The sequence below is a fragment of the Bubalus bubalis genome, chromosome 12, assembly GCF_019923935.1.
Source record: "Bubalus bubalis isolate 160015118507 breed Murrah chromosome 12, NDDB_SH_1, whole genome shotgun sequence".
Classification (NCBI taxonomy): domain Eukaryota; kingdom Metazoa; phylum Chordata; class Mammalia; order Artiodactyla; family Bovidae; genus Bubalus; species Bubalus bubalis.
Window position 1 is genome coordinate 77,484,844 of NC_059168.1, and position 26,239 is coordinate 77,511,082.

The 26,239-nt window shown below is 46.7% G+C and overlaps 1 protein-coding gene across 2 annotated transcripts in view; it reads left to right on the top strand.

Moving 5' to 3' along the window:
• The first annotated feature begins 4,134 nt into the window (after positions 1-4,134).
• APOB (apolipoprotein B) overlaps positions 4,135-26,239 on the top strand; it is a 41,890-nt gene continuing 19,785 nt past the window's right edge. Inside the window, exons 1-19 of one of the 2 annotated variants that reach the window (XM_044926208.2) lie at positions 4,135-4,346; positions 4,666-4,704; positions 5,725-5,840; positions 7,445-7,590; positions 9,907-10,060; positions 11,069-11,224; positions 11,907-12,031; positions 12,724-12,809; positions 14,108-14,327; positions 15,080-15,307; positions 15,530-15,647; positions 15,769-15,915; positions 17,308-17,519; positions 17,778-18,015; positions 18,545-18,721; positions 20,145-20,336; positions 21,216-21,383; positions 22,060-22,271; positions 24,966-25,151. In XM_044926208.2, the coding sequence (XP_044782143.2) occupies positions 4,274-4,346; positions 4,666-4,704; positions 5,725-5,840; positions 7,445-7,590; positions 9,907-10,060; positions 11,069-11,224; positions 11,907-12,031; positions 12,724-12,809; positions 14,108-14,327; positions 15,080-15,307; positions 15,530-15,647; positions 15,769-15,915; positions 17,308-17,519; positions 17,778-18,015; positions 18,545-18,721; positions 20,145-20,336; positions 21,216-21,383; positions 22,060-22,271; positions 24,966-25,151 (2,993 nt within the window). In that variant the 5' untranslated portion in view covers positions 4,135-4,273. The remainder of the gene's footprint in view (positions 4,347-4,665; positions 4,705-5,724; positions 5,841-7,444; positions 7,591-9,906; positions 10,061-11,068; positions 11,225-11,906; positions 12,032-12,723; positions 12,810-14,107; positions 14,328-15,079; positions 15,308-15,529; positions 15,648-15,768; positions 15,916-17,307; positions 17,520-17,777; positions 18,016-18,544; positions 18,722-20,144; positions 20,337-21,215; positions 21,384-22,059; positions 22,272-24,965; positions 25,152-26,239) is intronic. The other variant, XM_006076041.4, reaches the window with a different exon arrangement.

The window sequence follows — 26,239 nt, forward strand, 5'->3', positions numbered from 1 at the left end:
ATCCCAGGTCTTCTTGACTCTAACACACACACTGCTTTCCTTTATAACAACTGACCTCTCAGGACCTGAGTTTTCTCCATTCAGTGAATAGCTTATACTAGAAGATTGCCTGACTCCTGACACTATTTGATGTCCGTGAAAACAGCTTGCTGTCCTTTGAAACTTCAAGTGTGTTTAGGAGAGCAAACTGAGAAATGTTCTACTTAAAGGGAAAAAGATGAAGAGTGATAGCTATGGTCACGGACAATGCTGTATTTTAAAATAGTGTTTTACAGGCTTCCCTGACAACTCAGTGGTAAGGAATCTGCCTGCCAATGCAGGAGACACAGGTTTGATCCCTGGTCCGGGACGATCCCACATGCCATGGAGCACCTAAGCCCGTGCACCCCAACTATTGAGTCTGCGTCTAGAGTCAGTGAACCACTACTGAGCCTACCTGCTGCAGCTACTGAAGCCTTGCTCTGCAGCAAGAGAAGCCACTGCAACGAGAAGCCCACACACTGCAACTAGAGAATAGCCCCCACTCACGCAACTAGAGAAAAGCCTGCACAGCAGTGAAGACCCAGCACAGCCCAAAATAAATAAATAATTTAAAAAAAAATGAAATAGTGTTTTACACAAGGTCTAAGAGGATTTAGTAATTTCAGAAAAGTCTTCATATTAATCCTTACATCATTTCTGTGAGTGTACCCAAATCAACTCAGCAATCAACACTCCCTCTGTAGTGCTTGCGTCCCTGACGCTGTCAGAGCATGGGTACTGCTGGCTGAAGCCCAGCACTGAGGTGACTTTACAGAGAAAATCGGGGAAAGAAACAGAAGCTGAGCCCAGTGCTTCCAAGTCTTAGGGTTTCTCCTTTAGAGATGGTGACAGTCAACTCAGGGCATAGAAACAACCCACAGAGTTTTCCTGTATCCAAGTCAGCAGATTCATTTTTTAGTCTCAAATCATAAAAATTATGTTCTCTACCTTTTCTAATAGATTAATCCAATGTTGCAAAACGATCACATTGCAAAATCACAATAAGTCAACCTCCAACACTGTACACAGTTACCAAAAATTTTTTTTTCTTTTCTTGTGATCCTTTTATAGTCTACTCTCTTGTGTGCTAAGTCACTTCAGTCATGTCCAACTCTTTGCGACCCTAAGGAATGTATCCCTCCAGGGTCCTCTGTCTGTGGAATTTTCCAGGCAAGAATACTGGAGTGGGTTGTCCTGCCCTCCTCCAGAGGATCTTCCGGAACCAGGGATTGAACATGCATCTCTTATGTCTCATGCACTGGCAGGAGGGTTCTTTACCACCTGGGAGACACCTGGGAAGTCCCATCTATTCTCTTAGCAATTTGCAAATATGCAAAGCAGTACTGTTAACTACATTCATAATGCTGTACATTAATCTCCAAGACTTTTTAATGTTTTCCACTGACATACTATAAGACAGTGGCTTCATTTGTCATCCAGCAGAGGAAGCCTGGACTTGTGTTCATAAACTGAAGTTAACCATCTCCTTTTGGTTTCTTTGTACCTACATACGTTTGCCCATTCTCCTTAAAGTAAAAATGTATGGGAGCAGGACCATTTCCTGAAATTCTGACAGCACCTCCTCCTGTGGAGCGACACTCCACATAAAATAGTTCAAGTAAAATACTCAGAGAAATGGGGTTTGGGGCAGTTTTTGTTTTTTTTTTTTTCCAGATCTTGTACAACTCAGTGGTGTAGGTATGACCAGCCTTGGGTTGAAGCCTTTGTAATACTCACTTTTAACGATATGAATATACCTTGGATACAAAAAAGCTAATCATTGAAGGGAGTTTAGCTGCTCATAGTTCCCGGCTAAGGACAATACATGAATGAGGAGAAATGTGAAGGCCCAGGATCCGGAAACAAGACAAACCTTCAAGTGTCCTCTGAGGAAATGGGACAATGGCAACCCACTCCAGTACTCTTGCCTGGAAAATCCCATGGACGGAGGAGCCTGGTGGGCTGCAGTCCATGGGGTCGCTAAGTTGGACACGACTGAGCAACTTCACTTTCACTTTTCACTTTCATGCATTGGAGAAGGAAATGGCAACCCACTCCAGTGTTCTTGCCTGGAGAATCCCAGGGACGGGGGAGCCTGGTGGGCTGCAGTCCTTGGGGTCGCACAGAGTCGGACATGACTGAAGCGACTTAGCAGCAGCAGCAGCAGCAGCATACACTATCTCAGAACTGTGGTGCTGGAGAAGACTCTTGAGAGTCCCTTGGACTGCAAGATCAAACCAGTCAATCCTAAAGGAAATCAACCCTTCCAAGAATATTCATTGGAAGGACTGACACTGAAGCTCCAATACTATGGCCACCTGATGTGAAGAGTTGGCTCAGTGGAAAAGACCCTGATGCTGAGAAAGACTGAAGGCAGAGAGGGGTTGACACAGAATGAGATGGTTGGATGACATCACTAACTCAATGGACATGAGTTTGAGCAAACTCCAGAAGATGGTAAAGGACAGGGAAGCCTGGCATGCTGCAGTCCATGAGGTCGCAAAAAGTTGGACACAACTTAGCCACTAAACTGTTTCAGAACATGAGCCTTCTGGAACTGTCAGTCTTGGCACCAGAAAATTTAAATGACTTCACATGTGGTTCGTTACCTCTGGATGCATCTCATAAATAACAGATTGTAACAACATATACTGACTTGTGCCTCAGGTGCTCTGTGTCCCCTCAGTTTATAGTCTCACTTCATTGCTTGTTGCCCACCCCTGACTCCTCCTTTGGCTCTCTAGCAGTTCTACACCCTTGAGCTTTGCTTGCAGCCTGCCTGCATTGTTTACCAGCTGTCTCCTGTCTACGCAGCTTTTCTCCCCAGTCAGATTGCAGGTGCCTTGTAGACACGGCCAGTCTCAGACATTCATCCATCCCCTCACAAAACCACCCCAGCCATCACCCTTTATGATTGTTTCTGGGTCAGTAAGACATCAGTGTATGAGTGTGTAGGCTCAGTCACTCATTTGTGTCCACCTCTTTGCAATCCCATGGACTGTAGCCTGCCAGGCTCCTCTGTCTGTGGGATTTCCCAGGCAAGAAGGCTGGAGTGGGTTGCCATTTTTTCCTCCACAGGATCTTCCCGACCCAGGGATCAAACCCTTGTCTCCTGCATTGGCAGGCAGATTATTTACCACTGAGCCACCTGGGAAGCCCAAGACATCAGTAAGATGCTGAAATACTTATGCTGTGCCTGATTGCCTATGACAGGGCAAGGAAACGTGGGAGGAGAGCCTTGGGCAAAGTTTCCTGTGGGCAAAGTTTCCTGTGGGACATGGACAGGACCTAGAGAGGAAGGGACGGATTCATGGAGAAGGTTCTGGGATGTATTAGGAGAAATATTCTGCGTCCACCCACTACTCCACTTCTCCTCACTGGCCTCCCCTGTCCCTGAGGAAACCCAAAGGCAGTTCCTATAGAGAAAAGCCTCCTCGTCTCAACTTCCCAAGAAGAAATTGGACCTTTGGGGTGGGCAGAGGAGAACAGGGAGGAAGTTTGCCTTTTCCAAAGGCCCCTCCTCACTGGGGCTTCCACAAGATTCGGGCTCCTGGATTTCTGCTTTGACAGAGATGTGGTCCCTCGGGTCAAGAAGGGGTCAGTCCCTCTCCAGACCCCTCTCTCCTTCTCTTCTCTCTCGGCTTCCTCCAGATGGACTGAGTCCAGGGCAGGTGACACAGAGCCTTGGGTACTGATCTGGGTTAGAGGCCCCTAGGCAACCTCAAAGTCCACCAGGTAAGAAGGAAGTGGGGGTCGGGGCGAAGGTCTTCACCTAGACGCTGGGAAGGACTAGCCATCCAGTGGCTACAGAGTCCATACAGGGAGCAGGGGCAGGCTTCATCCTGTGCTCAGTCGTCTCCCTGGGTCAGGGCAGGCTCCTCGGGCCCTGAGACCCCCAAGGACAGGCCAGGGGAGAGGCCGGGCCCCAGTGGCCCTGGAGGAGTCTGGGCTGAGCCCCCTCGCCAGCCCCTCCTCAGGGCTCAGAGCCGGGCCTGGTGCGGAAAAGCAAACAGGCCCCGGTCGCTGCCCTTTGGACCTTTTGCAATTTGCCCGGTGCTCCTTCAGCTGCAGCCCTGGGCGGGCGGCCTCAGGCCTCATATAAATAGGGCCCCGGGCACCGGCCGTCCATTCCCACTGCAGGTGTAAGTGTGGGTCCAGGGCTGCCTGTGGGCGCCCGTCCCCCGGAGCCAGCGAGCAGCGCCGAGGCCAGGCCTAGACAGCAGGCGGGAGGGAGACACCGCCCAGGTTGGCCATGGGCGCCCCGAGGCCCGCGGTGCTGCTGCTGCTGCTGCTGCTGTTCCTGGATGCCGCCAGCGCCCAGGCCAGTGAGTGAGGCCACCCAGCCCCCGGGGTGCGGGGCTGGGGGTGGGGGACCAGGGGCCCGAAGCCAGGGCCAGAGTGGTGGCTGGGGCAGCTTGGTCCTGGGACACAGGTTAGGTAGCCCGAGGATGGAAGGACAGGGGCACAGGACCAGCTGCGGGGGGCTCCTCTGGACTCAGGGTGGGGTGGGGGAGGTGAGGGACGGAGGATTCTTCAAAGCCTTCTTCCCTGCTAGAGGTTAATGCAGTGGTCCTCCTGGTCGGACCCTAGGACCCAGCTGGAAGAAAGGGAAAACCTACAGTTGCCTTTCTCCCTTTCTTACAGGAGATGAAGTGCTGGAAAATGTCAGCCCCAGCTGTCCAAGTAAGGCATTTCCCCCTGAGCTGGGAAGGGCGCGCCCCACCCCACCCCCCGACCCTCGACCCCCGACCCCTCCCTCTGCACCTCAGATCACCGAAACACCGTGATGCTGTAATTGGTGTACACTGCTCTGACCCCAAGAAGCCAGTTCCTGGAGCCTCTGCCCCCGCGAGAGCATCTCAGCTCTTTCACCTGCCCTTCCCCTCTGTCCCAAACTTTCAGCCTGGGGATAGGGTGGGGAAGGGACCTGTTGGTCCATGGGAACTTTAAAGAGACTGTTTGTCAGGGACTAATCATTAATCTGAAGCACAAGAGGGTGAAGAAATGCTGACTTTAACCTTTGTAGATGCTCACCCTGGGATTTGTGTTTACCTGACCCCTAGGGGTCAAAGGAGCCGGCCTTGCAGTGGTACCCTGTGTTCTCCTGAGAGAGCGGGATGCTAACCTCTGATGGAGCAGCACTGCCATCTCGTGGGCGTCTGGCATCACTGCATCTGGACTCAGATGTTCTTTCTCTCAAATTGTTCAGGAAATTTCTCTCAAGCACAGCGGAAACCTCCAGAAATTCCTTCTTGGGGGTTTCTTAAGTCAGCCAGATACCCTTGATGCTTAGTGAACTTTGCCTCAGATATTTGGTAGAATCTAAAAAGAGCCACAGAGTTAGAGTATTTTCATGCTGAAAAGGCAGTGAGAGAGATACTTGCTTTCTTCTGTCAACTCTCAGTTTTCCAAGGAGTCTTTCCTGTAGACTGTCTGAGCCTCATTACTTGACACTCCCTGCCTTGTGCTTCAGATTATATATTCAAGGAATACCAGTTAATTTAAATATTAGCCTCAGCACTGTCGTAACGGAGAAGTTAAATCTATAAAGAAAAATTAAGTATAAGGCAAAATTAATTGAAAATAATTGGAGTTTAATTACCATTTTTCGTTATCTGTGCCACTATCCTTCTATGCCCAGGATTGAATATCCTTGGGCGAGTTATTTCTGCCATGTAGCTGACGGATTTCTCCTCATTGTAGAAGATGCAACGCGATTCAAGCACCTCAGGAAATATGTCTATAACTATGAGGCTGAGAGTTCCAGTGGTGTCCCTGGGACTGCTGATTCAAGAAGCGCCACCAAGATCAACTGCAAGGTACGAGGGGAGAGGGAAGGCCACCGGAGGCCCCTGGAGCCCAGGGCTGAGCAAACCCGGCTTGTGGCAAGACTGTCATAACCTCTAAGTTCGGGACTGGCCCTCAGTTTGCAAGTCAGCTTCTGTGCTGAGAAGTTGTCTGCTACAGAGACTTCCCTGGCGGCCCAGCGGTTAAGGCTTCGCCTTCCAATGCAGGACGTTGTAGATTCAATCCCTGTTTGGGGTGGCCAAGATCCCACATGACTCAAGGCCAAAAAACCAAAACATAAAACAGAAGCGATATTGCAACAGATTCAATGAAGACTTTAGAAATGGTTCACATAAAAAAAAAAAAAAATTTTTTTTAAGTTGTCTGCCACAGAAACAATATTTTCACCTACCTTTATTTTGCTATTAGCTTCCATTCCCTGGTGGCTCAGAGGGTAAAGCTTCTGCCTACAGTGCGGGAGACCCAGGTTCAATCCCTGGGTCAAGAAGATCCCCTAGAGAAGGAAATGGCAATCCACTCTGGTACTTTTGCCTAGAAAAATCCCATGGACAGAGAAGCCTGGTAGTCCATGGAGTCGCAAGGGGTCGGACATGACTGAGCGACTTCACTTTCATTTTCACTTTTCTTTCTGAGCTGTAATTAGAATATGTGATCTAAAATGTCAAGATTACAGACCAATAGATTTAACATTTCAAGAGATGTCCAGTGGGTGAGCATCCCAGGAAAGCATTCTGGAGTGTGGCTTTTATCATCTAACTGAAATAGTATCTACGACTAAAAACAAACAGAACGGAAAATTTTAAACGTGCAGTTTGTTCTCAAATAAAACTTTACCAGTTGTTGAGACAGACTGTACTCGTATCCATGTTCTGTGGAACAGATCTAAGGGCAGCTATTGGGGTTCATGTGGGAAAGAGAAGTCAAACCGGGCCGCCCTCTTATTTTTAGGGCACCGGCATCTGTGCTGTCAGGTGAGGTAGCCATTAGTCACATGCGACTATTTAAACTGAATAAAAGTTGTTGCTCGGCTATATTCAAATATAAAATAAAAAGTTTTAAATAAATAAAAATTAATTGAATAAAAGTAAAAATTCACACTAGTGTATTTAGTCACATTAACTGTATTTCAAAAGCCCAGTTGGCCCCCACACCTAGTGGCCCCTATATTGGATAGTGAGAAAGCAGACCATCTCCAGCACTGCAGAAAGCTCTTTAAACCGCGCTGGATAACACAGAGGGAACTACTTAAACTCCAGCTGTATGGGAAGCTCGGAATAGGCCCGGATAGATACACATGGTCTTGGGTTTTTGGTTTTTCCACTGACATGAAGGAAGCATTTGCTGTTGAAACCAATGATAGCCCTCCTCCTGCCTCCTGGTTTTCTTCCAAACCCTCACTCCTCAGTTGCATTTCTTCCAGCCAGTTGTACCTCTTTATAACTACGGGGAGTACATTTAGAACCAATAAAAAGTTATCATCCTTTGCATACAAAGGGGAAAACTTCAGAAGTATGGTGTCCCGCGGAACATGGGAAAGGTCAGAAAGCCCTGAGCTGGGGAGGAATGTTGTGTCCTTGGTGGAGAATCTTAATGTACTGTTACCCTGTCTTCTCAGGTGGAGCTGGAGGTCCCCCAACTCTGCAACTTCATCCTGAAGACGAGTGACTGCACCCTGGAAGAGGTGGATGGCCTCAACCCTGAGGGCAAGGCCTTGCTGAAGAAGACCAAGAACTCTGAGGAGTTTGCTGCTGCGATGTCCAAGTAAGACGTGGGCCTGTGCGTTCAAATTTCTGAGCTCCGGGCATCATGGCATGTGTTTCGCATGAGTGTGTGTGTGTGTGTCCAAGGGAGACATGAGTATGTGTTTATTGTTGGGCACATATGTGAGTACAAGTATTTATACTCTCTATTCACCATAGAACAGGGAATTGCTGAGTTTTCACAACAATCAAAAAGAGGGAAGTAGTCTTTACCCTCCCCTACTGCAGTTTCCCTAATTATCATTTAAATATGGTTCTAAAAGATCTCACACTTTAAAACTCCTTGAGACAATAAAGCTGAGATGGTTTGTTTAAACAAGTGAATTCATGTTTAAAGAATGAAACAAGACTGTGTCTGGTGGTCCTCAGAGAGGGTCCGGGCAGGACTTGCTGTGACCAAACATGGCTCGGCTCAGCAGAGAACACAAGCTTCAAGGGGTCCGGGGAGAGCCACGGCCTGAGCGGGTCCCCCTCCAGGGCTGACGTCCTGCCAGTGCACGCTGACCAGACCTTTCCTGTTGCTTACAGCTGGCAGTGCTTCTGACTGATCAGTGTTCATGGTGTGCTGGTTGTTAGATTCTTTTGAACATCACCCCTGCCTCATCTCCAGATCACAGTTTGCAGTGTCTCCTGCATTGCAGGCAGATTCTTTTCCATCTGAGCCATCAGGGAAGCCCTTGTAGTGCCCTAAGTGTGTGCAAATACAGACAGTCAGGGGGTTGTTGATTTGGTAACAATGGACACTCCTTCCCTGCCTGTCTTTCAATTTGTTAAACCTTAGACTTGGAAGCCAAAATAGGCCCTCGTGCTTCTGTCTCTTACCAGTGCATCTTATTGCATCCAAGACTTGGAAGCATCGGAGGGAGTGGGGCTGCAGTGATGGAAGTGGGTAGGAGTTGCTCTCTGGTCTTTGTCTGTTAGTTGCTCTGACTTTGTCTGACTAGTTGCTCTAGTCATGTTCGACTTAAAACCCCATGGACTGTAGCCCTCCAGGCTCCTCTATCCGTGGAATTCTCCAGGCAAGAATATTGGAGTGGGTAGCCATTCCCTTCTCCAGGGGATCTTCCCAGCCCAGAGAACAGGGCCTCCCACATTGCAGGCAGATTCTTTACCATCTGAGCCACCAGGGAAGTCTTCTTTGGTCCTTGCCCTCCTCCAAACAAAAAAGACTCCTGCTTTTGGCCACCTTGAGGCTTTCCTGTGAGCCTGTGTCACAGTGTCTGGAATTTTCTGAGAGGATGTAGGGCTGTGGGAAGCATCCCTCATCTCTTTTTCTTTCTTCTGACTCAGCTAGAGCAGGTGGTGCCAGGCTCTCTGAAATCCCCTAGTGAAGTCCCCAAAGAAAGGTCCTAAGATCAGAGTTGACCCAGGCTTTAGCCATAGCCTGAGATCATATGAAAGTGAAGGAATGTCCAACAAATGTATGGAAAGAAGCTCTAGTTCGCTGGTGGTCAGGAAATTAATGCAACAAGATATTTATCACCTTATACCCACTTATACCCTTAAGACTACAGAAACTTAAAACAGCAATAGCACCTATTGCTGGCAAGCCTGTGAGGCAAAGCATACCCTCACACATTGCTCCTGCAAAGGAGTGCCTTTAGTCAATTGAGTAAATTATAATGAAAAATACTTGGAGCCTTTGACATAGCTAAAAAGAAAAGTAGTAACATGTGAAGATAGATGCATAAGAATGTTTGTATCAGTGTTGTTGGTGGGGCAAAAAAATTTAAACACCCAGGAAGAGAAAAGGTGAATGCCATCAAATAGGAGACTATCTGAATAAAGAATAGATAACCACAGAGTGGACTGTTATACAGCTTTGTAAAAAGAACCTGTTAGAGTGCTACCAGATGACTCAAGGATTTTCATGGAGTAGAATTAAATGAGAAGAACAAGATAAACACAAGCATGCATGATGCCATGCCATTTGGATAAAACCAGCAGTGAGAAACTATTTCTGTGAAGGCGTTTTCACTCCCACGCTTCTGAATAAGATCATATGAGTGTGGAGACATGAATGGAAGGCCCAGTGGGGTGTTCTGTGGGGAGCGTGGCTGCAGAGCCTGATATGGGGAGAGAGAGAGACTGGGTGAGCCAAGCCAAGCAAAAAAAAAAAAAAAAAAAAGGAAAAGAAATGAAAGAATACCAGAAGCATACACATACTTGTATACTTTTTTGAAAATATGTGTATATGTGCTGATATTTATCAAAAACGATGTAAAAAGAAAATAGTAAAAAGAAGGCTGCAAAGCCACCTAGCCTATGGCTCACGGTAGAGAAGGGACCCTCGGTGACCATACTCTCTCTGCACCAGGTACGACCTCAAGCTGGCTGTTCCTGAAGGCAAGCAAGTTCTACTTTATCCAGAGAAAGAAGAGCCTAAACACATCCTCAACATCAAGAGGGGCATCATCTCTGCCCTCCTGCTTCCCCCAGAAACGGAAGAGGCTAAGCAAGTGTTATTTCTGGTGAGAATTTTAAAAGCTGGTAATAGTGGTCCTTTGAACTCCTCTTCATATAGTGGAGCTGGGTTCCACTTATACATCAACTGGATCGTGGACTCAGCTGCATGGCTAGTTACACAGGAGGCCCTGTATGGGTGTGAAGCACGTTGCTCAGAGCTCCCCTGGTTTCTGGGCTCACTGAGGGCCCAGCCCACACAGCCTGAGCAGGTTGGGTCTAATTTTATAGCAGTGTCCGGGGAGTCCTGACCACCCTACCCTCTGTTTGATTTTGTTATGTTTCCACAAGGTAGAGCACAGTAAGGCCTCTCTTTGTGTGTGTGCGTGTGTGTGTGTGTGTGTGTGTGTGCGTGCAATTTTTGGCCACACTCTGCAACATGTGGGATCTTAGTTCACTGACCAGGGATTGAACCTGTGCCCCTTGCATTGGAAGGCAGAGTCTTAACCACTGGACCACCAACGAAGTCCCCTGTGTGCATTTTAAACACAGAAAATAATTGAATCTCTTTGCCAGCCTCTTTTAAGAATCCCAGGTTTTGCTCTGAGGATGCATTCAGTTTAGTTCAGTCCTGTGAACACTTTTGAGCCCTTACTGTGTTCTGAGCTCTGTGCTGCACTCCACGGGGAGCAGACACTGCTGCATCCCGCAGGGGCCCCTGCACAGGGAGGTCTCAGGATCTGGGGGGAGAACCAAGACATATACAACACAAAGCAGATTGGAGTACACACCATAAATGAGAGATGGAGAAAAGGCTCCGAGAGCAGTGTTGGCCGGACCCTAGGAGGGCAGGGAGGTGTACCTCAGAGCCAGGACCACCCTTAAGAGGTTTTCTCACGCCCACCCTGGCTGCCCAGGAACCAACCATACCCACGTTCTGTCCAAGAGGACGAAGCTTTCTCCCAGATACATGTTGCCCCTGCCTTTTCTTACAGGCTTCTTTCCCAGCCCCACCCCAAGCACCTAAAGATGGTTCCCTGCATTGAGTACACTTGTTGTATCTCCTGCTGCCCTAGGATACCGTGTATGGAAACTGCTCCACAGACTTTACTGTTAAAACGAAGAAGGGAAACGTGGCAACAGAAATATCTATTGAAAGAAACCTGGAGAAGTGTGATCACTTCCAGCCCATTAGCACGGGAGTTAGCCCACTCGCTTTGATTAGAGGCATGGTAAGTTTCACATCAGCATTGCTATGCACACTGGCAGCAGCCTCTTCATTATCAACATTATGGAATGTTAGAGCTAGAAGGGATCCCAGAGAAAAAATTCTAGGCAGAGAAAACATAAGGAGCAGTAGGAACAGGTGTGAAGTGTTCGTGTGTGGTAGGACAGGGAGTCATGTTAGATTCGTGCATGCATGCTAAGTCGCTTCAGTCTTGTCTGACTTTTTGCAACCCTGTGGACTGTGGCCTGCCAGGCTCCTCTGTGCATGGGATTCTCCAGGCAAGAATACTGGAGCGGGTTGCCATGCCCTTCTCCAGGGGATGTTCCCAACCCTGGGAACAATCAAACTCATGTTTCACTGTGTTTCCTTCATTGGCAAGCAGGTTCTTTACTACTAGTGACACCTAGGAAGCCCCATGTGCTGGATTCCCGGTTATAAATACTTTGTACAGATCAGAAGTCTCCTGGAGTGAAATAAGAAAAGTCTACAGCCGGACTCAGCTTTTGGGTTTTCATCCCCTTGACTAAAAGTCAAGTATGAAGCTCTCTTCTCTCGCTGAGTTTATCTAGTGGTACAGAACCCCTGTTCCCCCACTTACTTCCCTGAAGGGAAATACACATGGGAGAAGACTCAGGTTCAAGCCCCAGGGACTGATGAAAATGCTTTTCCCCTGATCCCATTCACAGACCCGCCCCTTGTCAACACTGATTGGCAGCAGCCAGTCCTGCCGGTACACCCTGGACCCAAGGAAGAAGCACGTGTCAGAAGCCATCTGCAATGAGCAACACCTATTCCTGCCCTTCTCCTACAAGTAGGTCCCCGGCTGTAGCCTTGATTCCTTATTTATGGGGCCATTAGAAGCTGAATGCTTCTCGGTGCCCTGTTGCAAGCTAGGCTGTGCCTGGGAGGAGGTGTGAAAAGGTACAAAACAAAATGTATTTCTGTCCTCCTGTCTCAAGCTAATAGGCCATTTGGTAGGAAAGACTTAGGCATGAGGAACAATTCAAAACCAACAAAAGATATCTGAGATCCAGACTTTAAGGGCTAGAGATCAGGAAAAACTGGAACCATTACTAGCTGCTCAGGTTAGAAAGGCTTTACAGAAGATTTTGGAATTGGCCTAGAGACTTACATATCCATTTTGAAAACTGGTCAGTCAACTACTGTTGACTGAGTAACTGCTATCTATATTCTTGGCACTGAACTATGGGAGATCACAAAAGAATTTTGGAGCTTAGTGTTAGTTCATTCCCTCTGGGCACTCCGGAATGGTGGAGAGTGTAAGGTATATGTGTCCTTCTGATGGAAGGACAGCCAGCATGACCAGAAGGAGCTGTTGCTGTTCACAGGGGGTCAAGGACAGCTGGATATAAATAAGTATGGTTTGAAAGGGGAGCAGGATTTGGGGAGGAGCAGAGATAGGGGAGACATTCCACATGAAGAGCAGAGAATGCAGTGGGGAGCCTGGCCATCCATGACATGCTGTGATTCCTGTGTTGCCAGGAACAAATACGGGATGATGGCACAGGTCACACAGACTTTGAAACTTGAAAACACACCTAAGATCAACAGCCGCTTCTTTGAGGAAGGTAAGGTGTGATGGTTGCCAGGGTTGGGAAACCTGCCCACAAGGTACCAACCACGGCTTAGCTCCTTGCTGGGCACTGTGAGAGTCCTGGGCTCTGGGCTTCTGGTCATGGGCCGTTCTACTGAGAAAGCCTGTTCATTTCAGAATATCAGGTGGCAATGGGATTTATCCCTTTCCCCTTTAGGAAAGGGGAGAGTTCTTCCAAAGCTCCCTGGGTTTAGGAAGTAGGAAACTGGCCTCCCAAGTCCACCTTTGGTAAATCGGACAGCCGGGCCTGAGCGAGGTAGGGCAAATGGGAAAGGTCAGGAATCGGTCTTCAGAGCTGAAGGGAACTACAGAAGCCTCTAGACCAACCTCGGCCCTGCACCTGACTTGTATGTCTGAGCCGGCACCCTACCTCGCTCTCAGCCACCTGTGGTGTCAGGTGCTGGCAGCGTGTGCTTTTACACCCATTCTACGGAAGGAAAGGGACACACAGAGAGGCTTGGTGATGTATTCAAAGTCACAGACTGTCAGAGGCGGTACAGAATGGGCCTCCAGGTCTAGTCTAAGTCAGGACTCCTTCCTCCGCACCACTGATTCACCCACCTCCTGGGCAGAGGTGAGAGCAGGGTGATGGAGGGAACACAAAACATCCCCCCAACACACACACACACAAACTGCCATTAGACCCAGTGGGAAGACAGGACGGGTGAGGGCCAGTGAGTCTAGCCTCCACTGTTAAGTCAGCAGCACCTCCTCACCAGTTCTTTTGGGCAAAAAGGTCATTCAATCCAAGTCTAACAAGCCTGGATTAAATCCCAGCTCTGCCTCTTACACCCAGAAAGGTCTTGGGCATGGTAAGTGGCTCACCTCTGGGTCTTAGTTCCCTTATCTTTAAATTGAGGAATAATATTAACACTGGACTTCCCAACTGGTGCTCGTGGTAAAGAACCCAGCTGCCAATGCAGGAGATGTAAGAGACTCAGGCTCAATCCCTGGGTTGGGAAGATCCCCTGGAGAAGGACATGGCACCCACTCCAGTATTCTTGCCTGGAGAATCCCATGGAAAAGGGAGGCTGGCAGGCTACGGTCTATGGGGTTGCAAAGAGTCCGACACGAATGAAGCAACAGCAGGTATGCACAATATTCATGCTAATCACAAAGAGAGGGTGGCGAGTTAGGGAAACACTGAAGTCAGAGGCTTCTTTTCTCCGCCCCCCTCTTGCTGACCCCTCCTGGATCTCCAGCTTCTAGAAGAAAGATGAGGTTGAGATGCAGGGGTAAGCTGGAATCCCTCTGACACACTCCTCCTTCCAGGCACTGAGGCAGTGGGTCTTGCCTTTGAGAGCACCAGGTCCACGTCACCTCCAAACCACGCTGAGGCCATTGTGAAGACACTCCAGGAGCTGCAGAAACTGCACGTCTCTGAGCAGAATGCCCAGAGAGCCAACCTCTTCCATAAACTAGTGACCGAGCTGCGAGGCCTCAGCAGTGAGGCGGTCACCTCCCTCTTGCCGAAGCTGATCGAGGTGTCCAGGTATTTCTCGAGCAGTCGCAGCTCAAACCTTCATAGATTATGAGCCCATGGGAGCTGGCTGAGACGTCAGCCAATCTCAGGAACCATTGAAATTTCAACCCATTTAATCAATTGAGTCAGTCAGTAAATGTTTGCTCCATAGAGAAATGTCAGCTAAGGTGTCTAGAGTTCCATGGGTAACATGGGAACACATGGGTAACAATGTAACACATACATTGCATCCAAGGTAGATAAATATTTATGTGTTGAGATAGGAGGGAAATCTTTCCCACATTTTGATGGGTATCTTTAATCCCTTGTTCTATAATGAGTACCCTGGGAAGTGTGAGAGGAAAAGAAGTCTGTGTTTTCTGGAAGCCTGTAGGCTACAGGAGAGAGAACACAAGCAAACAAAATAATACCGTGACTTCTCTTTACTTAAGTGCAGTCTTAGTGCTGTGGAGGTCAGAGAAGGGACTGGGGACTGGGCGAGTGTTTATGTGGCATGTTCTATCTTCTGACCAAAGGGTAACAGTCCTCCCTGGGTGTTGAGTCCAGGGGGTCCTTCTTCAGACTTTGCTCCATGGTGCTGATCCAGGGGATGCTACTTTTGGGGAAGGCTTCTCTGTTCTCTAGGGATCTGAGTTAGATTTTGGAAGATGGGTGGATTTGGATCTTGAATAAGGGAATTCCTGACAGAGGGAACACTGTGGGCAAAGGAGGTTTTAGCTGCCTAGAAGGTGATCTTTCTTTCTCTGCCCTTTTCTTCCCAGCCCCATCACTTTACAAGCCTTGATTCAGTGTGGACAGCCCCAGTGCTACACTCACATCCTCCAGTGGCTGAAAACTGAGAGAGCCAACCCCCTTCTGATAGACGCCGCGACCTACCTGGTGGCCCTAATCCCAGAGCCCTCGGCCGAGAGGCTGCGGGAGGTCTTTAACACCGCAAGAGTGCAGCAGAGCCGGCTCACGTTTTATGCTCTGAGTCACATGATCAACAAGTGAGTTTTCCACTGGTTCTCCTCGTAGGAGCGAAGGATGACCCCACATGTCAGTATTCTGTTTGTACCCTCCCTCCACTTGCAAATTCTGATGCTTACCCTTTCGTTTGTCTACTGGTCAATTTTGAAAGTAATGACTTGAAATAAGAAATCAGCGAACATCAGTGTATATTTTAAGATAAACCTGGCTATGCTTGCTGAATCCTAACTCTTCTTCTGTAGCTATCATAAGACAAACCCTACACGGACACAGGACCTGCTGGAAATTGCTGATTACCTGTCAGAACAGATTGGCAGTGACTGCACTGGGAACGAAGATCTCACCTACCTGATTCTGAGGGTATTTTCAGTTTTTTGTGTGTTGGTTTTGTATAATAGGCATCATTTCAAACGCACTTTTTCTGTCTACCCCTCGCTGCACCTTCTGTGCCCTGATTCTGTCTTGTTTATTTTCAATGCAGGTCATAGGAAATATTGGTAAAACCATGGAGCAACTAACCCCCAAACTCACATCTTCAGTCCTGAAATGTATCAGAAGTGAACGGCCATCCCTGGTGATTCAGAAGGCTGCCATCCAGGCCCTGAGGAAAATGGAGCTTAGTGACGAGGTAAGGTCAGCAGAAGAAGGCTGAAAATGACGAGTTGATTCAGATTGACAAAGATTTGGAATGAGATTCTAAATCTCACCATTCTACTGACTTTATTCTGCTGCTGCTACTGCTAAGTCACTTCAGTTGTGTCCAACTCTGAGTGACCCCAGAGATGGCAGCCCACCAGGCTCCCCCGTCTCTGGGATTCTCCAGGCAAGAACACTGGAGTGGGTTGCCATTTCCTTCTCCAATGCATGAAAGTAAAAAGTGAAAGTGAAGTCGCTCAGTTGTGTCCGACTCCTAGCGACCCCATGGACTGCAGTCTACCAGGCTCCTCCGTCCATGGGATTTTCCAGGCAAGAGTACTGGAGTGGGGTGCCATTGCCTTCTCTGGACTTTATTCTACTGCTTTTAATTGCAAATTTCAATACACCTATTGACTGCCTGGGGCTTCTAGATGGCTCAGTGCTAAAGAATATTCCTGCCAATGTAGGAGACACAGGTTTGATCCCTGGGTGGGAAAGATCCCCTGGAAAAGGAAATGGCAACCCACTGCACTATTCTTCTCTGGAAAATCCCATGGACAGAGGAGCCTAGCAAGGTACAGTCAATGGGGTTACAAGAAGAGACTAAACAATTGACTGCCTAGCCATATGCAGACATGAGAAAAATAGTTGACCTTCCTGCTATTTCAGCAGGCGAAGTGTAATTTTTTTCACTACCTGCTGTCCTCTCACCAGATTGACCATCACTCCCATCTTGGGAAAACATGTCTGATTTTTTCCCCCAATTTCCCTAGACTAAGAGAGTCAAACTGGCCCCCAAAGGTGGTGATGGTGATTCCACAGCTTTGCAGATAACCTGACTTACTTATTAGCATCAAATTCTCCTGATTCCTCCTTACCTTTACCCTCATATTGAAATAATTTATGTTAAAACATCTTTATCTTCAGTTAGTGGCAGATCTCCAACAAGTCATAACTTGGCCATAACTTGTGTATTTTAATGCAGTTAAATTCAGCATGCATATTTTTGAAGATTCTTTTTGATGTGGACTATTTTTAAAGTCTTTATTGATTTTTGTTACAATATTGCTTCTGTTTTATGTTTTGGTTTTTTGGCCACAAGGCATTTGGGAACCTCAGCTGCCCAACCAGGGATCAAACCCACACCCCCTGCATTGGAAGGCAAAGTCTTAACCACTGACCACTAGGGAAGCCCCTCAACATACATTTGATAGGTGTCTTCTGAGAACCCTTCCTTGAGCTGGTTGCTCTGGGTGAAGAAGGTTCAGTAACAGCATTTGAAGAATTCATAGAGAGAAATTCCACTTGCAAAATAAGATCAAGCATGTTTGCCAGACATGTTCCATGTTCTGACAGTGATGACAGTCTCGTCTTTGGGCTACAGGTCCGGGAAGTCCTCCTTCAGACTTTCCTCGATGACACCTCTCCAGGGGATAAGCGGCTGGCTGCCTATCTCATGCTGATGGGGAGTCCTTCCCAGTCGGATATTAGCAAAATCACCCAACTTCTCCCTCGGGAACAGAATGAGCAAGTGAAGAACTTTGTGGCTTCCCACATCGCCAACATCTTAAACTCAGAAGATTTGTCTGTCCAGGAGTAAGTAAAGTTATTTTCCTGCATCTGCCTCAAGGGGCTGAAATTCCAAACCTCAATTCTGATTTAGCCACTGCCTGCCCTTTACAGGCTGTTCTTTCTTCTGGAACCCACATCTGTGTGAAAGTGCAGCAGATCTGAGCCAAGCTTTGGGGGCAAATAAAACCCAAAGAGTTTGGTAGAGAATGGAAATCCACGTTGACTTGGGAGAGAGTAACATGATGTGTGTCAGCTCAAAATACTCTTCTTCTTTTTATCTAGCTTGAAAAGCTTAGTGGAAGAAGCTCTGAAAAAATCTCAGCTTCCAACTATCATGGATTTCAAGAAATTTTCCCGGAGCTATCAGTTTTCCAAATCAATTTCCCTGCCATCACTTGACCTGGTCTCAACCAAAATCGAAGGAAATCTTATATTTGATCCAAACAATTACCTTCCTAAAGAAAGCATGCTGAAAACGACCCTCAAAGTCTTTGGATTTGCTTCAGCTGACCTCTTTGAGGTATGTGTGGGCCTGAACCAGAGTCTTATGTTTTCTAGCCCATTCTGGCCTACATCATAAATAGTCAAGTCAAGGGAGCCATGAGCCAGTTACAGGAGGAACAAGAATCATCAGGCAGTGATACCATCACTTCTTTCCCTCCCCCCTCTTCTTCCTGCCTCCCCACTAGGGGCCATGTGGAGCACGACTCCTTATATGAATGGAAGTGCGATGTCTCAGAAAAGCCCTTACACCCTAAATCCAAGGGTTCAAACCCCAAATTTACCCCCAAACCAGAATCTTCAATTTAACTATATATGCCCTCTGAACCTTAGCTGCCTCTTCCAAAAAACAAGCACATGATAGGTTTTGCCTTGCAAGATTCTGGTGAGATTTAAATAAGACAACTCCTGTGGAGTACTCAGGTCAACTCCTGCCCAGTAGCATTCACCAAGTACTTGTTTAATAAATTGAGCATAAATAGGGGAATGGGAGATGGACAGACAACAGAGAAACCTGATGGTGTTTCTTGCCTGATTTTCTCTCTCAGATTGGTTTGGAAGGAAAAGGTTTTGAACCAACACTTGAAGCTCTTTTTGGGAAGGAAGGATTTTTCCCAGACAGTGTCAACAAGGCTTTGTACTGGGTTAACGGTCGAGTTCCTGATCATGTCTCCAAGGTCTTGGTAGACCACTTTGGCTACACCAAAGATGATAAACATGAGCAGGTATGTTTTACATATCCTCTCAAGGAAAGCTCTGGGTCTCAATGCGAAAATGTCCTTATCTAAGCCTGGAAATCATCAAAGCACTATCTAACCAAAGTGGCAACTATCCCTATTACTAACCAGTCCAGTGGGAATAAGAGACAGTATCCTCTGCAGTTATGGGCCTTCTGGAGATTCAGTCTGCCCAGAGTCCAGGCTCATTAGAGGCTCTCTAGCATAATGATTAAGAGTGTGAACTCTGGGGCATGGGTTTGAAATCTAACCTCACTCTCTTCAAGCTCTGCATACCTGGGCAAGTTGCTGGATGTTATATCTGTTTCCACATTCCCAGAATGCTAATAATAACTTATATCCTTCACAAGGAGACTTAAAGACTAAATGAACTAAAGTATGTAAAAAGCTAAACAAAGCCCCTGACTCTTGTGTTGATTATTCAAGAAGCAGATACTAATTCTGAAATTCATATTTTCACTATTATTAACTACTTTCTTTGGCTCTCACCCACATCTGTGCACTAGATGATGGAGGCAGAATCCTCTTTGAAGTTGGCATAAGCCTCCACTTAAGGAGCAGAAAATAGATTGTGTGATCTGGACCTTCTTATTCTTTAACTCTTTGCTGTCCAAAGCATGGTCCAGTCATTGGCATCACAGCAATGCTTGTTAGAAATGTAGGTTCTCAGGCCCTACTGGGCTGTATGGAATCAGAACTTGCATTTGAATGAGAACCCCAAAGTGACCAGTGTACACATTTCAATTTGAGAAGCAGGGTGGTAATTTACTCCCCGATGCTCACCTCCATCTCCTAATTTACTCACCTCCACTTGAGGCTGAGGGTCTTTAATCTGTTTTGGGTCTCTCAATCACTCTTTCTTTCTCTGATGCCTAAGCACCAGTCTATGGAATTCTTATCTCTAAGAACTTACCTAGATCAGAGCTTCCCTAGATGAGATGTGTTTCAAGCTTTTGGCCAATGTATACAGCAGCTAGGCTTTCCCAGGAAATCCCTAGTGGTTTTTCTTTGTTGGAGGAGAGAAGGAGTAAGCAGGGGAGGGGATGGGGGACAGAGGATCTTCTAATCTTGGGGAGCCATAGGGATCCTGGCATGCTGGAGAACAGAGATCACCTATGCCTACATCATAGATCACTTGAATGCCTACATCATTCAAGTTAAGAACAGTGTGGAAGCACCACTGTCCCTGACGAGACCTTAGTTTTTTGTTGGTTTTTTTTAATGTCAGTTTGGAGGAGCTGTCTGTCTTTTGATAAAAGGTGGGGGCCTGGTTTCAGTGTCTGCCCCACGTCCCCACCACAAGGGTTTATATTTAGGCTCATCACAGCTGCAAAAGGGAGGTCCCACGCCTTAACCCAAGGGTGTTTGACAGCACTCACACCTCACTAGACATTTTATTGTTAAAATCCAGGACATGGTCAATGGAATCATGTTCAACGTTGAGAAGCTGGTCAAAGATCTGAAATCCAAAGACTTCCCAGAAGCCAGAGCCTACCTCCGCATCTTGGGAGAAGAGCTTGGCTTTGTCAAACTCCACGACCTCCAACTCCTGGGGAAGTTGCTGCTGAAAGGTGTTCGTACCCTGCAGGGGATCCCTCAGATGGTAAGTGGACCATCATAGAGTGATGGGTTAGCCTGGGCTCTGTCGAGATCTCCCAGACTCCCTTAAGATCCCAGTCATGCAAACCAGAGAAAGTGCTTGTGCTTCCTTCAGAGACGCAAGTTTGTCTTAAATGTCAGTGAAGAAGATTCCTGGATTCCTAAGGAATTGATAGCATTTAGAAATTAAGCTATTCATCAGGTATCTATTAACAGCAGTCATTTGTTCATGTGGAAAACAGTACTAAGTGTATCTCTCTACCTAGAGAGATATGCTTTAATATTTAATATTCCCTTTAATATTTAAATGATGAAGTGATTATGAAACAAAGTATGTAAAAACTGCAGTCCATTGTCTAAATATTCATAATTATTAGTTTATTTAAAAGGGAGAAAATATCCAAATATACTCCCCAGGATATAATGAATAATAATGTGGCTTTCATAAAAGAGATCTCAAGTTATTTTCCAGAGGTGTTATAAAGAATAAAAACGAATGCATACTGATATGTACATCATCTAAATAGCTTGTCAGTTTTAAAAAAAACTGGTTTGGCCATAATATATTGTGCTGCAAGTATTCCAATGCCAAATAATCAGAATTAAGTCATGCCATGCAGAGGCCCAGAAATAGTCTGAAATGCCCTTTGAATCCTCAGTTGAAAATGACATGATATCTATCCAGGGCAAATTTTTGTATTCCAATTTGTTGAAATCAATAATCATTCATCTTTATTTATTAAGCTATTCAGCTAATTAAAATATACCAGTCCCTTTCATTCTGGATAAAGAAGAATAACTATTGTCTGACATGGGGGAGGCTGCATTTCGGAAAGCCTACTTCAATGAGGCTTACTTTTACTCTCTCCTGTATGATACATAGATTAAAGAGCTCATAAGGAAAGGTTCAGCAAGCGACTTGTTCCTTCACTACGTCTTCATGGACAACGCCTTTGAACTCCCCACTGGACTTGGATTACAACTGCAAGTGTCCTCCTCCGGCGTCATCACGCCTGGAATCAAAGCTGGAGTGAAACTGGAAGTAGCTGATGTAAGAATCTGTTCACGTTCCTCCAGGGCAGATGTCTTGTGCAATTTAAAAAGGTGTTTGCAATTCAAAACAAAGTGCGTCATCACTGGAATCACCTCATTAACTTTTCTTTTTTTAATGTATTTTTTAATTTAATTGGAGGAAAATTGCTTTACTGTGTTGTGTTGGTTTCTGCCATACAACATCGTGAATCAGCCATAATTATACATATATCACCTCCCTCTTGAGCCCCTCTCCCCTCCCTGCACTCCACCCCTCTAGGTCATCATAGAGCACCAGGCTGGGCTCCCTGTGTTATATAGCAACTTCTCGCCAGCTGTCTATTTTACACATGGTAGTGTGTATGTGTTGATGAACATTAGGCTTCCACCAGGTTGCACCTAGCAACTTCCGCTCAGGCATGGCTATAACATGAGAACTAAGTGTTTCGGTCATCTTTGTATCCTGTTATGCTTAAAGTTAACTTGGGCACTTCCTGGTCCTGGGTATCAGTCTGGCCCTGAAGGACTGAGAACATGGCTTTTCCTCCCACAAACACATCTCAGTAACGCTTCCTCTGGTGTGAGCCATCCAGAGATTCTTCCCAGAAGTGGGAAGCTGTGGGGGGAGTGGTGATCTGACTGCAGGGGACTGAGGTTATTGAACCAAGCTGATTAGGTCATTGTCTGACTTACAGATGCAGGCAGAACTGGTGACAAAGCCGTCTGTGTCTGTGGAGTTTGTGACAAACATGGGCATCGTCATCCCAGACTTTGCCAGGAGCGGGGTGCAGATGAACACCAACTTCTTCCATGAAACAGGCCTGGAGGCACGAGTAGTCCTAAAAGCCGGGCAGCTGAAGTTCATCATTCCTTCTCCCAAGAGGCCAGTCAGGCTGTTCAGTGGCAGGTAATTCTTTCACTTAGATCTGACCAGCCAGCTTGGTAGAAGAAATTATGACTGCAGGGTTTGGCCAAGCTACACAGTTGATTGAGAAAATTCAGGCCCCAGTGGATCTTGATGGGAGGCGGGGGGAATGGGGTGAGAGAAGGTACTGGATTACCTGCTTTGAACCTGCCTAGACTCACTACAGTTTCCTCAGAGAACATACTGGATTACCTGTCCTAGACTCACTGCATAATTAAAGTTTCCTAGACTTTTCATATTCCACTAAGCTGAGACTTCAGACCTACTGATTAATTAGTTGCTATTAGGTTGTATTTTCTTGTGTGATTTCTTTTGAGAATGAAAAAAAAAAAAAACCACTAACTATAGAGAAAACATCCATGGGAAATGAACATTTTTCCCAAGAAAAATACCAAAGTCATACTGATCTACAATGGCAAGTTCAGTACATAAAGCATAAAAGTCCCAATCTACTGACTGTGGGAGGCGACCTCCTATTGAGAGCTCCATGGTAAATATAATCCTCAAACATGGATTTACCTCAGTGTTTCCATATTTTGGACACTTTTTAATTAATAATTATTATGTTCACTGAACTCTAACCCCCTGAATGCTTTGCAAGAGTGTTATCAAATATAAGACAAACGGAGACCATTTTACTCTCATTCTCTTTCTGCCTCCACAATATAACTGTTATATAAGGACACATTAATTTATCAGTTCAAATATAGTGAGATAAGAGGGGACTGTCAAGTGAAGGCTGAGTTAGAAGAAGCAGGAGAGGACCATGACGTTGTGTATTGTGGAGCCTGTGGCAGTTAGGGAAAGAGAGCCACACTTCAGCTGATCCCTGGAAGCCGTGTGGGAGTTACCCAGACAAAAGAGAAAAAAATGAATGCTCCCAGGCAAAGAGAAAAGCACGTGCAGTGACCTGAAGGAAAAATGTGGTTCCAGGAACTACAAGAAAAGTTCCATGTGGTCAAGTGCATGGGAAATACAATGAAAGAGGATGTGAGAGGCTGGCAGGGGTCAGCCTTGTGAGCCATCTTCAGGAGTGTGGGCTCTTCTGAAGGCAAAAGGGTTGAAAGTGGGTGTGTAAATGAAGTAAGGTTGGTGTTTTAGAAAACTCTGACTCTGGAGTAGGAGATGGGTCGAGAAGAGGCATGGCCAGAGCAGAAAGATGAGTCAGGAGACTGGTTACAACCCCATGCTGGGGGAGATGGTAGTGCCACACCTGATGAGGGCAGGCAGACAGAGCAATGAACTGACCCCAGAAATCCTTAGGAGGTGGAAACTTGGTGATCGACTGGATGCAGGGAGTGGAGTGGACGGGGCGGGGTGAGGAAAAAGAAGGAGTCAGGAGGAGTCAGGGGTGCTCGTCATTGAAATAGAGACTAAAGAAGCAAAGCAGTTGGTGAGGGGGATAAGGACAAATGCCATTTTCAGCACACTGGCTTGGAAGTCCTGGGAGACTGAGAATACCCAGCTGTCGTCAGATCCATGGGTCTGAGCTCAGTGCAAATGTCTGAACTATAAATACATATCTGGGCATCACTGGCACATAGAGGTTGTTGAAATCAAACAGTGATTCATGTAGAGTAAGGCATGAGAGACTAGGACAAGAACAGATAGAATATACACATGTAAAAGGAAGAGGCACACACAGCAAAGAGTGATAAGGGGTGACCGAAGCCATATACGGTCATAGAAGCCCAGGAGCAGCTACAGGGGTGGATCACCCCACAGACAGGGCATCACTGGCACTTAGGATTCCAGCCCACCAGCAAAGGTTGGTCTCAGCACACCCCTAAAATGAGAAAACAGCCCTGAGAAAAGAATGTGATATATCAAAGAGACCATCCTTAGGTGGAATCAGGACATTATGAAATATTCTTGCACTTACTAATTTTTTAAGAGCATACTGGGGAGGAGGATACCAGATATTTTCAGATCTAGTTCAGACTCTAAAGTCTTAATCTGGCCATTAGTAAGCAACTCTACTGAATGCTTCCAAGAGATCAAAGAAGACAAAGCCGAAAAATGTCCATTGGAGGTGACTGGAGATGCTGATGAAGGCAGTTCAGAAGCACCAGGAGGGTGGCCGTCAGTCCCCTGTTCAGGAGAAGGGTGTTGAATGAAAATGGTGACTACAGAGGCAGACAGATTTCTTGATTGTGAGGGAGACAAGAGGGGGCTAGAAGGGCAGGAAAGGGGTGTGGAGTGTGTGTACACAGTGGGAAAAGAGACTTGAGTATGTTTAGTGCTGGTGGAGAAAAACTAGTGGGGAGGGATTTCAGGTGAAAAACACATTGGACACCTTTTATCTGCACTTTAGGAAGGAAGGGGCAGCCGTGAGGTCGGGTCCCAGTGTCCGTTACTGACCTCTCTTGAGTCTCTTTCATCTGTAAAGGGAGACTCTTAATTCCTACTGTCATGGAAACTACAGATAGGAAATGTGACCAACTTAGTGCAATGTCTTAGTGCACATTGTTTTGGGAAATGTTAAGAGTCACAGGGTTGTTCACCTTATTGATGTTCTTCTTACAGTTCTGTGTTTCTGAGTAAATCAAAGAATTTGAGGTGGATATGAACAGAGGGAAGATAGGGGCCAGGGTAAGGGGGCATTTACATTGGGAGAATCAGTGATGTTCATTTCAATGACTTGAAAATAACTAGGTTTTTTTTTCCTTCTTTCACTAGTAACACATTGCATTTGGTCTCTACCACCAAAACAGAAGCGATCCCACCTCTCATTGAGAACAGGCAGTCCTGGTCAACTTGCAAGCCTTTCTTCATTGGCCTGAACTATTGCATCACGGGTGCTTACTCCAATGCCAGCTCCACAGACTCTTCCTCCTACTACCCGCTGACTGGGGACACCAGGTCAGAAATGTTCAGTGTCTCTGCCCAGCATCCGCTCACCTCCTAGATTATGACCACCTAGCAGGGCTTCCCATGTGGTGCTAGTGATAAAGAATCTACCTGCCAGTGCGGGAGACACAACAGGCATGGGTTCCATCCCTGGGTGGGGAAGATCCACTGGAGAAGAAAATGACAACCCACTCCAGTATTCCTGTCTGGGAAATCCCATGGACCGAGGAGCCTGACGGGCAACACAGAGTTGGACATGACTGACCGTTCATGTGCAAGCAGGGCCAAGGAAGAATGCTGCGTGCTGTGTTGCTATGTCACCAGCCTCAGGAACTTGCTCTGTGCCTTGGTTATTTAGAACTGTGGTCCTCTGCCCTACACACCAGAACGGTACCTACCTAACCTTTGTGGCTAGGTTTTGGCATCTCCATAGGTGGGGAGGAGAGGGCAGTATTGGAAGGTGAGGTGTCATAACCCCTAGGGAGATCTTAGCTCCAAAAATAAACAGAGGAAATTTTATCAAACTCCCTCAAGGAAACTGTACCCACTGCCACTGAGAATCACTCCTTTAAAAGCATCTGTTTGCAGATGGCGCCCCCTCTTTCTCCCTTATGCATTAGAGGAGATCATAGACATATGCTGATTTGCTCCCAGTTCAGTATCCATGTTTCCGTTACCTCCCGACACACGGGCAAGGTCTTTCTTGAAGCCACTCCCACCCCATGGCTTCCCTTGTGGCTCAGCTGGTAAAGAATCCGCCAGCAATGTGGGAGACCTAGTTTCAATCCCTGGGTTGGGAAGATCCCCTGGAGAAGGCAAAGGCTACCCACTCCAGCATTCTGGCCTGGAGAATTCCATGGATCTTTTAGTCCATGGAGTCGCAGAGTCAGACATGACGGAGTGACTTTCACTTCACTTCCCACTCCTTATTCTCAGCTTTGCTGACTTAACCAGCCAACCCCTGCTGGTCCAAAAACCCCAGGCATCCTGGGATTTGCCCTTGCCTTGGGCTGTTGGAGGAAATGAAGAGACCTTAAAGATCATCATTAGTTAAGGACAAGTGACAGGGTTAAATAAGGACCAGATTTTTGTTGCAGTTG